Below are 13,100 nucleotides of genomic sequence, written 5' to 3'. Positions count from 1 at the left end.
TCATGGCTACTAGATCGCTAGAACAAAAATAAACCAGCAAAAATGTGTGTGCGTGTGCGCAGGAGGGGGAAGTGGTTCAGATGTCTATTTTACAAGAAAGGCAGTTTCAGAATAGGCCTGACTTTTGGGAGCATTCCAAATAGATACCACCTGTTCCCTAATTTACAAAGAAATACAAATATATAAGCTATTGTTTTTCACACCGAGAACACTGCATGTTCTGAAAAGTTGAAAGTGCATGCACACACAGAGTTTATCTATGTAAATACACACAAATACACACACAGTATGCTTGTACATGTATTCTTAAATTTGCAGGATCTGTTTAAATATATACTCTGTGTGCATGCATGAATGTGTGTTCCAATTTCTGAGACTGTTTCCCTCACGCATACATATGAAAGACACGCCATCGTGTTTTCTGCTCACCTTCTCTCCCATGTGATAGAGATCTCGTGTGATATAGGTTCAGGTATTATTGAATGTACTTGCCACAAAGGTAGAATTCACTACAAGAATGTGGAACACCAAGTGGAAGAACAACCTCAATTCTTTCACATTTTGAAATTAGGTTTAATAGAGGCTCAGATATTTTTACAGTCCTTGAGTTATTTGGTTGGAAAAAAAATTTCCCCCAAGGAAAGTGCATCTATTTATTTAGTGGTGGGTTTTAGATGAATGATTCTTGGGATGTTAAAGGGAGACTCTCAGAATCACTGAGTTTAAATCTAATAAAACATGATTTAGGTCATGCTTGCCAACCATAAACCTTGTTGTGAGAAAAATCTAATTCTGGAGTCCTTGGTAGACCACCTTGAGTTTTAAAAAAACCCTAAGCCTGGGGAACAGGGCAAGGCAAAGAATGAGAGGACCAAGAAAATCCAGCAAGGGGCCTCCTTCTACCCTTTGTTTGCATCATTCAGAAATGGTATTCATAAAAAAAACCAGAAAAAACTCAAAGGAAAATTGGCATTTTCCTTCTAGTTAAAATTCTCAAGGTTTCCTTTCCAGTTCAAAGCCAGAGAGCTCTGCACAGAGTGGATCAAAGGGCTTCCCCACTGTTAATATTGTATTCATCATGTCTGCAGATCACCCTAGGCAATCCTCAAAGGCGTCATCTCATGATGAGGAAAAACAAACAAAGGGATTCAGTACATTCATCAGGACAGGGCATCCAAACCTCAGAAGCAAAGCAGGTGTTGATTGTGCCGTGAGAGCCTGGGCCCTGCCCGGTGAGTCCATTTTGCCTCCCTCTAAAACAATGGCCAGCAGATAGCATTTCAGGATGACACTTAGGACAGTAATAACTTGATGAAGATCGTTGCCCAGGGGGATATACCAATGGCTACGTGAGGAATGAGAGGCTGGACCAAGCCCCAGGGTGTTATCTGTGGAATTCTGGACAGCAACACTGCAGCAGCAGCCAGGGCCCAAGGGACAGCTCCTGGGCTTTGGATACCAGCCTTCATCATCTAGGAATGGGCTCCACAGGCTCCATGTGGTCCTTTCCACTCTCAGTGCTTTGGTAGTGCTTGGGTCGAATAAGATTTAAAATATGCTTTGCCTCCTGTTCTTCCCTCGAGCTGGAGGAAAGAAAGAAAAACATTAAGAGTGTTTGAGAAGTCTGAGAACTGTGGGCTAAACTGTATTGCTTGATGGACTGCATGGAAAAACAGGTTTCTAAACGGAAACAGTTTCCAAATAATATGGAAGCTGCATATGGAAAAAGGCACAGAAAGTGATATGACTAAGACATCTCCTCTTTATGGTTTCTGAAACCTCTGATTAAGATCAATCATTGAATTATCAGCAAGTTTCTATTCCTAGATACTCATTCATTTATACTGGGGAATAGTTATAGAGCACTTGAGCTCACAGCTGAGTGGAAGGTAAAACGTGCAGTTTTCGAATTGAATATTAGAGCAGCCAGCAGAAGCACAGAAGTTGATCTGCTGTGAAAGCTGTACATGGATGCAGTCCAATATAATCACTTTTGCTCAACACCTTGACAGAATGTCTTTGTTCAGGATCACAGAGCTCTCATCACAGGCAATGAGAGGCAGGTGTTTCCCACAGACTGCCTTGTCAATTACATTTGTTGGGATTTAGAGGGATGCTCTAGATATGGAGCTCCTTCTAAGTGGTTAAGGTGCCAATTTGGGCACTCGGAAGGTAATTTCTTTTTCTGCCAAAATATCTTAAGGAGTACATTTTCCAAGGACAAACGTTGTCTAATTGCCTGTTGAAGTCCTAGGAGAGGTTAGGCATTTACTGGAGTAATTTTCTCTTATTGTCTCTGCAAAGAGACTGAGCTGTGAAGGTGAAACCTTGGCTAAATCTGGGTGTAGTAAGGATTGCCATTCTGCAACAGCTAGCAGGCAGGAACCACAGGGCTCCGTAGTATTCAGACATGGGAGGTCCAGCTACCCAACCGAGAGAACTTGAGATTTACTTGGCCTTTCATTGCTTCCTGGAGGCAGACTATTAAAAGGCAACCTAATGAGTCACTCTCAACAAAAACCATTGATATATGATATAATCTCTGGATTATTTATCCTCAGGTATCTAAACCAATGATAATAACCTTCTATAAACAGTCCAGGAAAAATCTGAAGCATTATGACAATTAAGTCAGTTTGAGCAGTTTAGGCCTGCTCCTGGATGCTCCGCTGACCCAGTCTTCCAGCTTCCAAGCCCAATGCAAACTGCCTACCTTGGTTCCAATGAACCCAGCTTACCTCCTGGTGTACACACCAGCCTGTACTCTGAAGTCAGCTGGGAACCTTCTTGCTAGAGAACTCCAAGTGGTGAGAGTCCTCATGGGAGTTTTCTCAAGAACTGCCCCTGTCCTTCAGTACTAAATTTCCCCCTGTATTCCTCTAAAGGACCGTGTCCCCAAGAAAAAAGTTTTCATGAGTTCAAGTCCTGCTATGCTTCCTGTTCACTTCAGTCTTATAACTGAACAATCTAGTAGTCCAGAACATATTATATTTCTGCAAAGGCTTCAAATCCACCAGCCCCTGAAGCAGATGAGTACCTACCTGAGTGCTGAAAACCTGATCCTCGGAAGCCAGGATCCTTTTGTAGCTGTATTTCCTTTAGAGAAAAGATGGAGGCAGCTGTAGGAAAAGAAGAGAGAAAGAGAAAGGACTGGAATGTCAATTCATGAAGTTAGCTCAAAATTTATTTTATTTATTTATAATTTCTGTGTGGAAATGAGATAGATCAGTAAATGGGTACTCATCAGGGAAGTGCAAAATGCACTGCATCTTGGCCAGTTACTTACCATCCTGATCTGACGGATATTTAAAGACAAAGGTAGTTTCCTGTGCAAGCACCTAGTCATTACTGACCCATGATGTGACATCACATCACATCACATCATTTACTAGACAGACTTTATTTATGGGGTGGTTTGCCATTGCCTTCCTCAGTCATCTACCCTTTACCCCCAGCAAGCTGGGCACATATTTTACAAAGCTCAGAAGGATGGAAGGATGAATCAACCTTGAGCCAGCTACCTGAAACGGGCTTCCGTTGGGATGAAATTCAGGTTGTGAGCAAAGCTTGGACTACAGTACTGTAGCTTACCACTCTTGCACCATGGGGTTCCTCATACTGAGAAATTCTACAGAGTTTAATGGGATTTACTCCCATGAAAGCACACATAGGACTGCAATGTTAAATTTCAGTACTGCAAGCACAAGGGCCATTTTTAACATTTCAGAGCACAAAACTATAAAACTGATAAGAACTACTCTAGGTAAGTATACTGGACAGGTGGGTTTGAACCAGAGCTCCAGAATGTCTGTAAAGTTCTTGACGTAATGCTCCACACCCAGAACTGATTAAAGCATTCTGAGACAACACAGTCTAGACAAAGAGAACATAGTTTTTAAACCAATACTACCAAGAGATTTAAATGCTGTTCTCCTAGGGAGCAATTCCATTTCTGGGAAATAACTTTATTTGTACTCAACTCAGGCGGTACAGTTTTTAATGCAATGTGCCCTCTCCTCCCCACAACTGCAATTATTGTGCAAATCACTGGCTAATATCACAGCTTTATGCTATAGAATGCTCCTGTTGTCAGTACAGCTCCACCCTACCCCCCATCCTTCCTCTTGTGCCATTTTGATAAATTAGAAATGTGCTGGGCCATTTCAATCACCTGGTTTCTACAGATTCAATCCGCTCTTCCTCATCACTTTTGAGGCTCTGACCCTTCAGCACTAAAATGCACATATCTAGAAAGCAAGAATGCTCAAGACCGCACCTCCCACTGCTGTTCCCACACCACACAGGATCAAATGAGACATTTGGGTTTTAAAGAGCTGGTCTGAGTTCCCTGCAGTTGCACAGCAGTTGTGGTGGCTAGGAATGGCACCACTGGGGAAGGCAGGGCTCCTACCCCTTTCTCTATAGAAACAGTCTTGGGGGGCAGTATTTCCCTGTTTTTGCTGCTTCATGTGGAATATTCTATGTATGAAGAGTAGGAAAAAATGGGGAAATCCCCTCCCCCAAGCTGCTTCTGTGTGGGAAAATGGCTCAGGGGGAAAGCAGGAGCCCTTCCTAACCCCTCACCCCCAGCAGCAATTTGAGTCCATTTGGTCTCTCCTTTAGCCAACAAGAGAGTCTTTGGGCTGTACTCCCTACATCGCCGTACTCCTTACATGGTATTGTACAGACATGGCAATAGAATAAGCTGCCCCATTTAATAATATTTCAACAGGTCACACACACTTACTCTCAGGAAGGAGATGCACTCGTTCACCAAGGGTCATAAAGTAGGGGTGACGCAGGGCTGATTCAGCAGAAATACGTCTTCTGGCATCATACTACCGAGAGGGAAGGAGAAAGAAAGGAACGGACATCACACTTTTTCATGCATTTGTGCATATTTACATATTACACTGAGATGCTGATTTGAATATAGTGGTGCATCTGCATAGCTGATTATGAAATCAAGAATGTACACTAAACGTATTGTGTTAACGTGGAAGACAAGCAGTATTATCAGGGAAGTAGTATTGAAATTACTGAATTACTGTTAGGCACTCTACAAGGAATTACAGTTAAACATTGTTAACTTCAAATTGTCCCAAACATCCATTGGTACCTACCGTGAAGTACCATGAAGGGACATTTTAAACCTGAGGATAAGAGGATATCTTGTGTGTGTTTTCCACCAATTGCCAGGGAGGCAGAAATCAATTTTTCTTTCTTCTTCCTGTCTCCTTGTGGAAACATTCCCTGCTTTTCAGTTTTGGTCCTTCCAAACAGCAGTATCTAAAGCCTTTAACTCAATGTAACTCATTGGAAGACACAGCATGCACAGAGTAGACACCATATGTGAAAAACACTAAAAAACAGAAATAAATGCTAAAGTTATGAAACCAGTTGCCTAAACCAAAAGAATATGTACATGAGCATTACAGTGAAAGAGGATAAGAACAGGGAGGGCCAAGATGTCCTTTTATCTACAGGGGAGAAGGTCCCTTCACAGTAGGTACCAATGGATGTTCTCCCCTTGAGGCAGAGGACATCTTGTGGGACCTTCCCAAGCAGTGTCCCCCAGTTCAGGGTGGTGCGTTACACATCTTCGACCTCCTGCTGCAATACTCTTCAGCCAAAGCCTGCATCAGTCGAACTGTTTGTATTAATCTTATAATGTCTGATAAAGGTAGAAATCAAGGACCAAGTGGCTGCCTTGCAAATCTCCTCAACAGAAGCATTTTTTGGTTAGTGCTGCATTTATGGCAGTGCTCCTAACTGAAAGTGCAGCTGTGTCTGCTGGGGGACTCAATACATGAGCTCTGAATGCATCAGCTCTGCAGTCTTTCAGATGTTTACTTTCTGTGGTCACCAAAATCCTGATTCCCTTTTTAGGGGGAGAAATGGATATGAAAAGGGGGTTTGTCTTTCTAAAGGATTCAGTTCTTATAACAAAATCCTTTACTGCCCTTCTAACATCTAAGGTATGCCATACTTTTTCCTTAGGTTGCTGTGAGTTTGGACAAAAGGTGGGTAAGTGAATTTTGGAGTTAACTTTTGGATAAAAGGATAATTAGTCCTAAGGACCAGCTTATAGGATCTGGTGTAGATTGTCAATTATTTGGTGTAGATTGTCAATTACACCACCAGTCTGTGGGATTTGGTGTAGATTGTCAATTACTCCAAGATGTTCCAGTACCCGAAATGGTGTTGTTGAACTCTTTTGAAAGTTGACCAGGAATCCATTATGCTGGAGGCAGGTAATGGTTTGTTGTGTAGCATTGTGTGCTTGCTGCTGAGATGGGGAATGTATCAAGATCATAGAATCATAGAGTTGAAAGAGAACACAAGGACCATCAAGTCAAACCCCCTGACATGCAGAAACACACAATCAAAGCACTTCTGACATATGGTCATCCAGCCTCTGTTTGAAAACCTCCAAAGGAGACTCCACCACTCTCTGAGGCAGTGAATTCCACTGTCAAACAGCCCTGACAGAAAGTTCTTCTTAATGCTTAGGTGGAATCTCTTTTCCTGCACCTTGAATCCATTACTCCATGTCCTCCCTCTGAGGCAGCAGAAAACAAGCTTGCTCCCTCTTCAACATGACACCCTTCAAATATTTAAATGTAGCTACCATGTTCCCCCTTAACCTTCACTTCTTCAGAATGAACATCCCCAGCTCTCTAAGTCTTCGTAGGGAATGGATTCCAGACCTTTTACTATTTTGGTTGCCCTCCTCTGGACATATTCTGGCTTGTCAATATCCTTTTTAAATTGAAGTGCCCAAAACACAGTACTCTAGGTGAGCCTGATCTAGACACTATACTCTTATTGATGCATCCCAGAATTGCATTGGCTTTCTTGGCTGCCATATCACACTGCTGACTCATGTTCAGTTTGTGGTCTACTAAGACTCCCAGATACCTTTCACATGTTGTCAAGTCAGGTGTCACCCATCCTATATCTGTGCAAGATGTTGTCTATCTAGTTAGGGATGAAGAAATGTGCCCTCCTGATGAAGTAGTGTTACCATGTTCACTAGCATCTTTGTGCAGACACATGGAAAGGATAAGGTTCTGAGCTGTACATATAATGCAAGAGAGGCAACTGCTCTACTGCTTCTCCCTGTGAGAGAGAAAAGGAACTGAAGAGCAGGGGGTGTTTCCACAAGGACACAGGAAGAAGATGAAGGAAAAAAAGTTGGTTTCTACCTCCCTGGCAGATGTCCTCTACCTCAGGGGGAGAACAAGGCAAGGAGATTACATTGGGAATCGAATACTGTGATTGTTACTACTCTGGTACTGAAAGACTTACACAAGCTGCCCATCTGTTTCCAGGTACAATTCTAAGTGCCTTCAAGGCTCCAAATGGCTCGGGGCCAGGATGCTTGAAGGACTGCCTCCTCCTGTACAGTTCAGCTGCCAGAAGGTCCTCTTCTCATGCCCTGCTCTTTGCACCTGGCCCCACATGCAGAGGTGTGGTGGGTGTTGACCAGAAGTGGACCATTTTCAGTGGCAACACTTCACCTTTGAAATTACCTTCCCTTGAGGTTTGCCTAGCACTGAACCTGTTTTCCTTTAGGTGACAGGCCAAAACATTTCTTTTTATCAAGGTTTTTAATTAAGGCAATCCATCTTTGTCTGCTCTGAGCCTGAGGACTGTTGTATCAATATCACTTTGTCCAACTCTGTTTTGTGTTGCTTTTATGTCCTGGCATGTCTTTATTGGCTTGATTTGTGTTTGTTTCCTTGTTGGTATTGTTTTAGTTGTGAGCGACCTTCAGCAGGTTCTAGAGATATATAATATAGATTCTCAAAATAAATCACAATTTTGAACCTGATTTCTTACACATTTCAGCTGCCATGATCTTGGTCTCCATTTCAGTATGGGCCAATGACTGTCAGATGCACTAGCTCATATCTCTCAAGTCAACTGTTCTGTTCCCCCAAGATCCTTTATATAGTACTTGCTTGTATTGTTCTGCCTGTTTGTTCCACAAGCCACATACATGCACGCAGACATATTCTATGATTCTGTATAAGGTAGGCACAAGAAAGTTCTCTGTATAGGTCACTTCAAGCTTGTATATACTGATGACATGGCACATTCTGTGGAAAGCACAGGGTGCTCTTGGGCAAGTCATTCACTATCAGAATAACCTACTTTATAGGGTTGTTGTGAGGTTACAAACCCTGTTTTATGCACGTTTTGTTTACATACAGTGAATAAGGTATTTTGGCTCTATGACCATGCAATGGAGCCTCTTTCCTTTAAAAAATATACATATACAAGAAACAAGACCAGTATCAGGAAGAGAGAGGTTCCACAAATTTGAGCCAAGTGTTCTGTCTTGCTGACCATAAGGAAGTCAATTACACCTGAGAAAATCTACAAGTTGTTACTTCAGTTTTAGCCCAGTTGGGATACATCAAGTAGAGACTACAGAGCAGAACAATGTTTCCTGGAAAACCAGAAGAGGAAAAAAAATCTTGACAGCAAAGATTAGTCAAGTGCCCTCCCCCAAGTGTTAACAATTATCTTGAGTTCAACTGATTATAAGTTTTAAGACTTGATAAAATAAAAGATCCAGACAAGAATGTGAGGAGATATGGTGTGAATTCTCCATTATGATCTGCCATTATAAATTTCCCTGGGAAAATTTGTCTTCCAAGGACTAGTTCATATATCACTCTCCACTCCAGCAATTTCTACACTTTCTGAAGCTACAAAACAGTAGCAAAAAATTATCATAACGATCCTTTAATACCAAGATGCCTATTGTGTGGAAATCCTTATGAACAGAAGGCATTCTGAACCACTGGCTTTCATGAGGGGGTTTAATCATGTGACAGTTCTCTCTATTCTAAAGTCACAGTAAAATCACCAAAACTTTGTCCTCGCTTCAGGATTTTAAAGATAGACATTTTGAATATTTGTGGTGTTAAATATTTTCTGTTACTCTTCTGCTTCCTCCCCTTTCATTCTGCATGAAAACATCCCACGTTGTAGGTTTTCAGATGTAGGCACCATCAGTCAATGAGAATGTTCAGACACAGATTACTATAAGATACAATGGTAGCTGTATTATTTAATAGTTGTGCCTTTCACTCAGGTGAAATGGCTATAAAATGATCCTCTGAAGATGCCAGCCACAGATGCAGGCGAAACGTCAGGAGAGAATGATGCTAGAACATGGCCATACAGCCCGGAAACCACACAGCACCCCAGTGATTCCGGCCGTGAAAGCCTTCGGCTATAAAATGGTTGCCAGTATGCTCTGCAAATTACTATTTTGGTCCCCTGTAAAATATCAGAGCTTTCCTAGCCCCTGCTGACAGCTTGTGTGCAGAATTCTCCAGGGGATGTATAACGCTGTCTAGCAAACACAGTGCCAAACACCATCCTAAGGGAGTTTCTTTTCTGTACTCTTTCCAAACTGTTTCAAGGGCACTGAATAGAATGCTGTAGGTCTTATGGTCCAAATAATCAGCAGAAAGCTGATTCAGTTTATGGGGCCTGGAGCAACTTCCTTTTTATTCTCTGTGCTCCTGGCAACAACTGCAGCCAAATCTTGGACTTTGGTTTTGCTTGTGTTGCCTGAATGGCCACTCGTAATGGACCATGTACAACAAGTATCTCCCCCATCCATACCACAATAGTTGCTTTGAGGATACCACTCATCCTGCAGAGCTTCTTTTAGAGCTTTCCTCTCACTTGATTCTTGGTGGGAGGTAACTCTACTTTCCCCAGCTGAAGATCAACTACCACTGCTCTAATCGCATTCTACCTCTCCCTTACTTTGGAACTACCTGGCTCACTTTAATGTTTGCCGCACATACTGAACCAAAAGCCAGAGCTCAGGAATCTTTGGTCTTCAGTCTTGTGTGGTAGTGGCTAGGCCGATGGCTATTGAAGACTTCCAAACTAAAGAAACACAGTCAGGCTATGTTTAGCTCAATTTAAAAAAAAAGAAGACAAAAGCTAGTCTATGTATCTTATGCAGTGGCAAATCAATGTGATCTGTGCTTCAATTGGACACCACAATTGAGTCCGGTTGCAGAGAAATGCAGGATAGAAATTAAAATGTATAAATAAATACTAATCCTTCTACGGACAAGGCAGATGGTCCAAAAATTGTATGCAGATTGAAAAGGGAACTTCTTTTTTGAAATTATTTTTAAACCATTCCAGTATGAGCACTACCAATCTTGTCTTCTATTTTTGAACAGCAGCAGGCACCAAGAGGCCTTTCTGAAACAGTCAAGAATTAGAGAAGCATCAAGAGTGATAGCCCTTGTAGTTGGTGCTGGGCGTCACCGCCCTGCATCCCCCCTCCCCCCCCGTTCAACTTCTGGGAGATAACAAAAATTACTGCACTTGGGACTAGCCCTGAACATGAGCTGCAGCACAGATGTACCAGAAGGTGAACCATGCTCTCTCTCTGTTATCTAGTTTAGCATCCAAAGTCACCTACCAAAAGCAGACTCATCAGCAGGTCAATTCCTTCTGTGTCCAGTCTGGAAAAGAAGAAGGGAATTTGCTGTACTCAGGCATGGCACATTTTTACGTCCAAGCGCGTTGAAAGAGGCCTCCAAAAAAGAACTGCGACCCATTTAGGAATCACTTATCTACAACTGGCAATACAAATTCTTTCTTGAGGCAGAGGCAGTAGCTCAGGTTAACAAATGTTTGCTTTCTGTCTACAGCAGACTGGGTTGTACACACACTGTTGCCACCCCATGGCAGTTTCAGAAAGGCAAATAAAAAGAACACAAAGATTTTGTAAACCTCAAAAAGGGTGCAGTGGAGATGGTTAATTTATATATGCTGAGACAGAGAAAAAGTTCCATATACGTACCAATAATTCTACAGCATGATGTCCAGACTAACAGATATCCTTAAGGCTCCCCTTACCACTGTGCAGGTTTTTCCAGTGATAGTGGCAGAACTGGAATTTTTGTCTTCCACTTATAATCCACAACCCCCAACAAAGAGCCAATAGGTACATTCACTTGCCTGGGTGCGTGATTTATCAAGGGCTGAATTCGATATTGTGCAAAGTTGTAAGCCTTGAACTCCTCATTGGATGAGATGCCAGGCCAGGAGTCTTCTGTAGGGGTTCCTGGGAAAAGAAAGCAGGTTTAGCTCTATCACTACAGCTGAAAACACATGTAGGCTCCACCTGGGGCATTGAACAAGATGTAATCTGATATCTAGCACTGGATCTACTGTCCTAAAAACACATATCCATCTACCTGCAAAGTTTGATTTACACAGCAGTAACTGTTAATGAATTACCAGGCAGTTGATCAATGGCAATAATTGATAATGAATTACCAAAAAAAGAAAAGAAAAAGAACCTGGATTGCTCATGCATGGTGTCTCCATATTCCTCCCCAACGTTCTCTGCCTTAATCCTATAGCATTTTTTTTGTCCCTCCCTTTACTTTTTATGGTCTTTCACAGCAAACTATCACAAAGAAAATCAGGGTGTGTTTTTTAAAGAATCTGACATGGAAGCCAATTTAAATACATAAATACAATTTAATACAATTTAAATACAATTTAATACAAAGAATCTGACATGGAAGCCAATTTAAATACATAAATACAATTTAATACAATTTAAATACATAAATACATACAATTGGGTTATCTTGAAGCAGATGCTTTCCTTTAGGTAGTTCTGCACCAAATCCCAACACTTGCAATTGTATATATGGCTATTTATTACCGCAGTTCACTGCACTGTTATGCATTTTCCATTCATTTCAGAGCAAGACAGGAGAAAAGCCCCACCACTATTGGAAGACTCACCCAGTAGCCTGAATATTAAATGAAGCTCCTCTTTTATGGTTGACCCTGGGAACATGGGGCGCCCTGTGACCATTTCATAGTGTATGCAACCCACACCCCTAAAAGGAAAACAGCTTGTTTAGCACAACAGATCAGAAAAGAGATGAACATGCGTATCGATCAGGCCCTTCATGGCCCCCTACCCTGCTAAATCTCCACTCACTGCTTTAGCCTCTGCAGAGAATGGCCACAAGGATATTTGATTGCTGGGCTATAATACCTTGGGGCACAATTCAGGAGGCAGACATTGCTCCCTGGGGTGATGAGAAATATCTGCCCCCTGAATTATCCTTGTACGGTAATCAGCAGGGAAATGCAGAAGCCGCCAAAAGAATGCAGTAGTAAGCCCCCAGAAGGTGTATCATCTCCTCAAAAGAATGAGCCAGTGTGACAGGTATAACCCCATACATTCTGGAACCCATGGTCAATACAGAAAAGAATCTCGGGGAACTACTGTTCTTTTCTGGAGACAAAAAAATCAGAGCAGAAAATACAATTTACTCTACCCTTCCTCCAAGTTGCTCAGGGAGGCAAAGATATTTCCCTCTTCCCCATTTTATACTTACAATAACCTTATGAGGTACATTAGGCTGAGAGTGTGCTTGGACTTAGGCCACCCAGAGAGCTTCATGGAAGAGTGGAGATTTCAACCCCATTTACCCAGAACCTAATTTGACACTCTAACCATTACACCCAAATGGCTGTCTTGAATGCTGGTGCCCACCCCCTTTCCCAAGCGCAGACCCTCTCCTCACCACATGTCAATGGGAGTAGAGTATTCTGTGGATCCAAGTAGGACATCAGGAGGCCGGTACCACAAAGTGACCACTTCATTGGAGTATGTTTTTGTTGGGACAGACTTGGCTCTGGCTAGACCTGAAAGTGAACAGAAGTTAAATTCATGTTTAAATTTAAGTTAAGATCACCTGTATCCTAGAGAGCTCTGACTTAACTGGTGCTCCCATTTTAAACTCATCATAACTCAAAAGACAGATTGTGATGATGAACACAGTTAAAAGTGAGACTTCTTGACTGATTGTGACTCTCTATGAGATGTGGGCATCATGTAATAATGGTGCAAGGGAAACATCAAAAAGTACACTTCTAATCTCTTATAAAGGGGGCAGTACAAAGAGTTCTGTGGTACAAAATGGTAACCTGCAATACTGCATTCAAACTCTGCTCCCAATAGGAGTCTGACCCCAATGGAAGAAAATGTCAGGTAGCTGGCTCAAGGTTGACTCAAC

At 42.1% G+C, this 13,100-nt stretch overlaps 1 protein-coding gene across 2 annotated transcripts in view; it reads right to left on the bottom strand.

Moving 5' to 3' along the window:
- Nucleotides 1–549: 549 nt before the first annotated feature.
- The window catches only part of CDK18 (cyclin dependent kinase 18), an 80,929-nt gene continuing 68,378 nt past the window's right edge, over nt 550–13,100 (bottom strand). For both annotated transcript variants that reach the window (XM_048498478.1, XM_048498477.1), the window contains exons 10-16: nt 12,609–12,729; nt 11,815–11,912; nt 11,014–11,119; nt 10,472–10,514; nt 4,748–4,838; nt 3,042–3,119; nt 550–1,583 (exon numbers count right to left, since the gene is read on the bottom strand). In XM_048498478.1, coding sequence (XP_048354435.1) covers nt 1,549–1,583; nt 3,042–3,119; nt 4,748–4,838; nt 10,472–10,514; nt 11,014–11,119; nt 11,815–11,912; nt 12,609–12,729 — 572 coding nt within the window. In that variant the 3' untranslated portion in view covers nt 550–1,548. The remainder of the gene's footprint in view (nt 1,584–3,041; nt 3,120–4,747; nt 4,839–10,471; nt 10,515–11,013; nt 11,120–11,814; nt 11,913–12,608; nt 12,730–13,100) is intronic.

This window comes from Sphaerodactylus townsendi, linkage group LG05 (genome assembly GCF_021028975.2).
Source record: "Sphaerodactylus townsendi isolate TG3544 linkage group LG05, MPM_Stown_v2.3, whole genome shotgun sequence".
NCBI lineage: Eukaryota > Metazoa > Chordata > Lepidosauria > Squamata > Sphaerodactylidae > Sphaerodactylus > Sphaerodactylus townsendi.
Note: the sequence above shows the minus strand (reverse complement) of the source record. Positions and strands in the feature narration are given on the sequence as shown.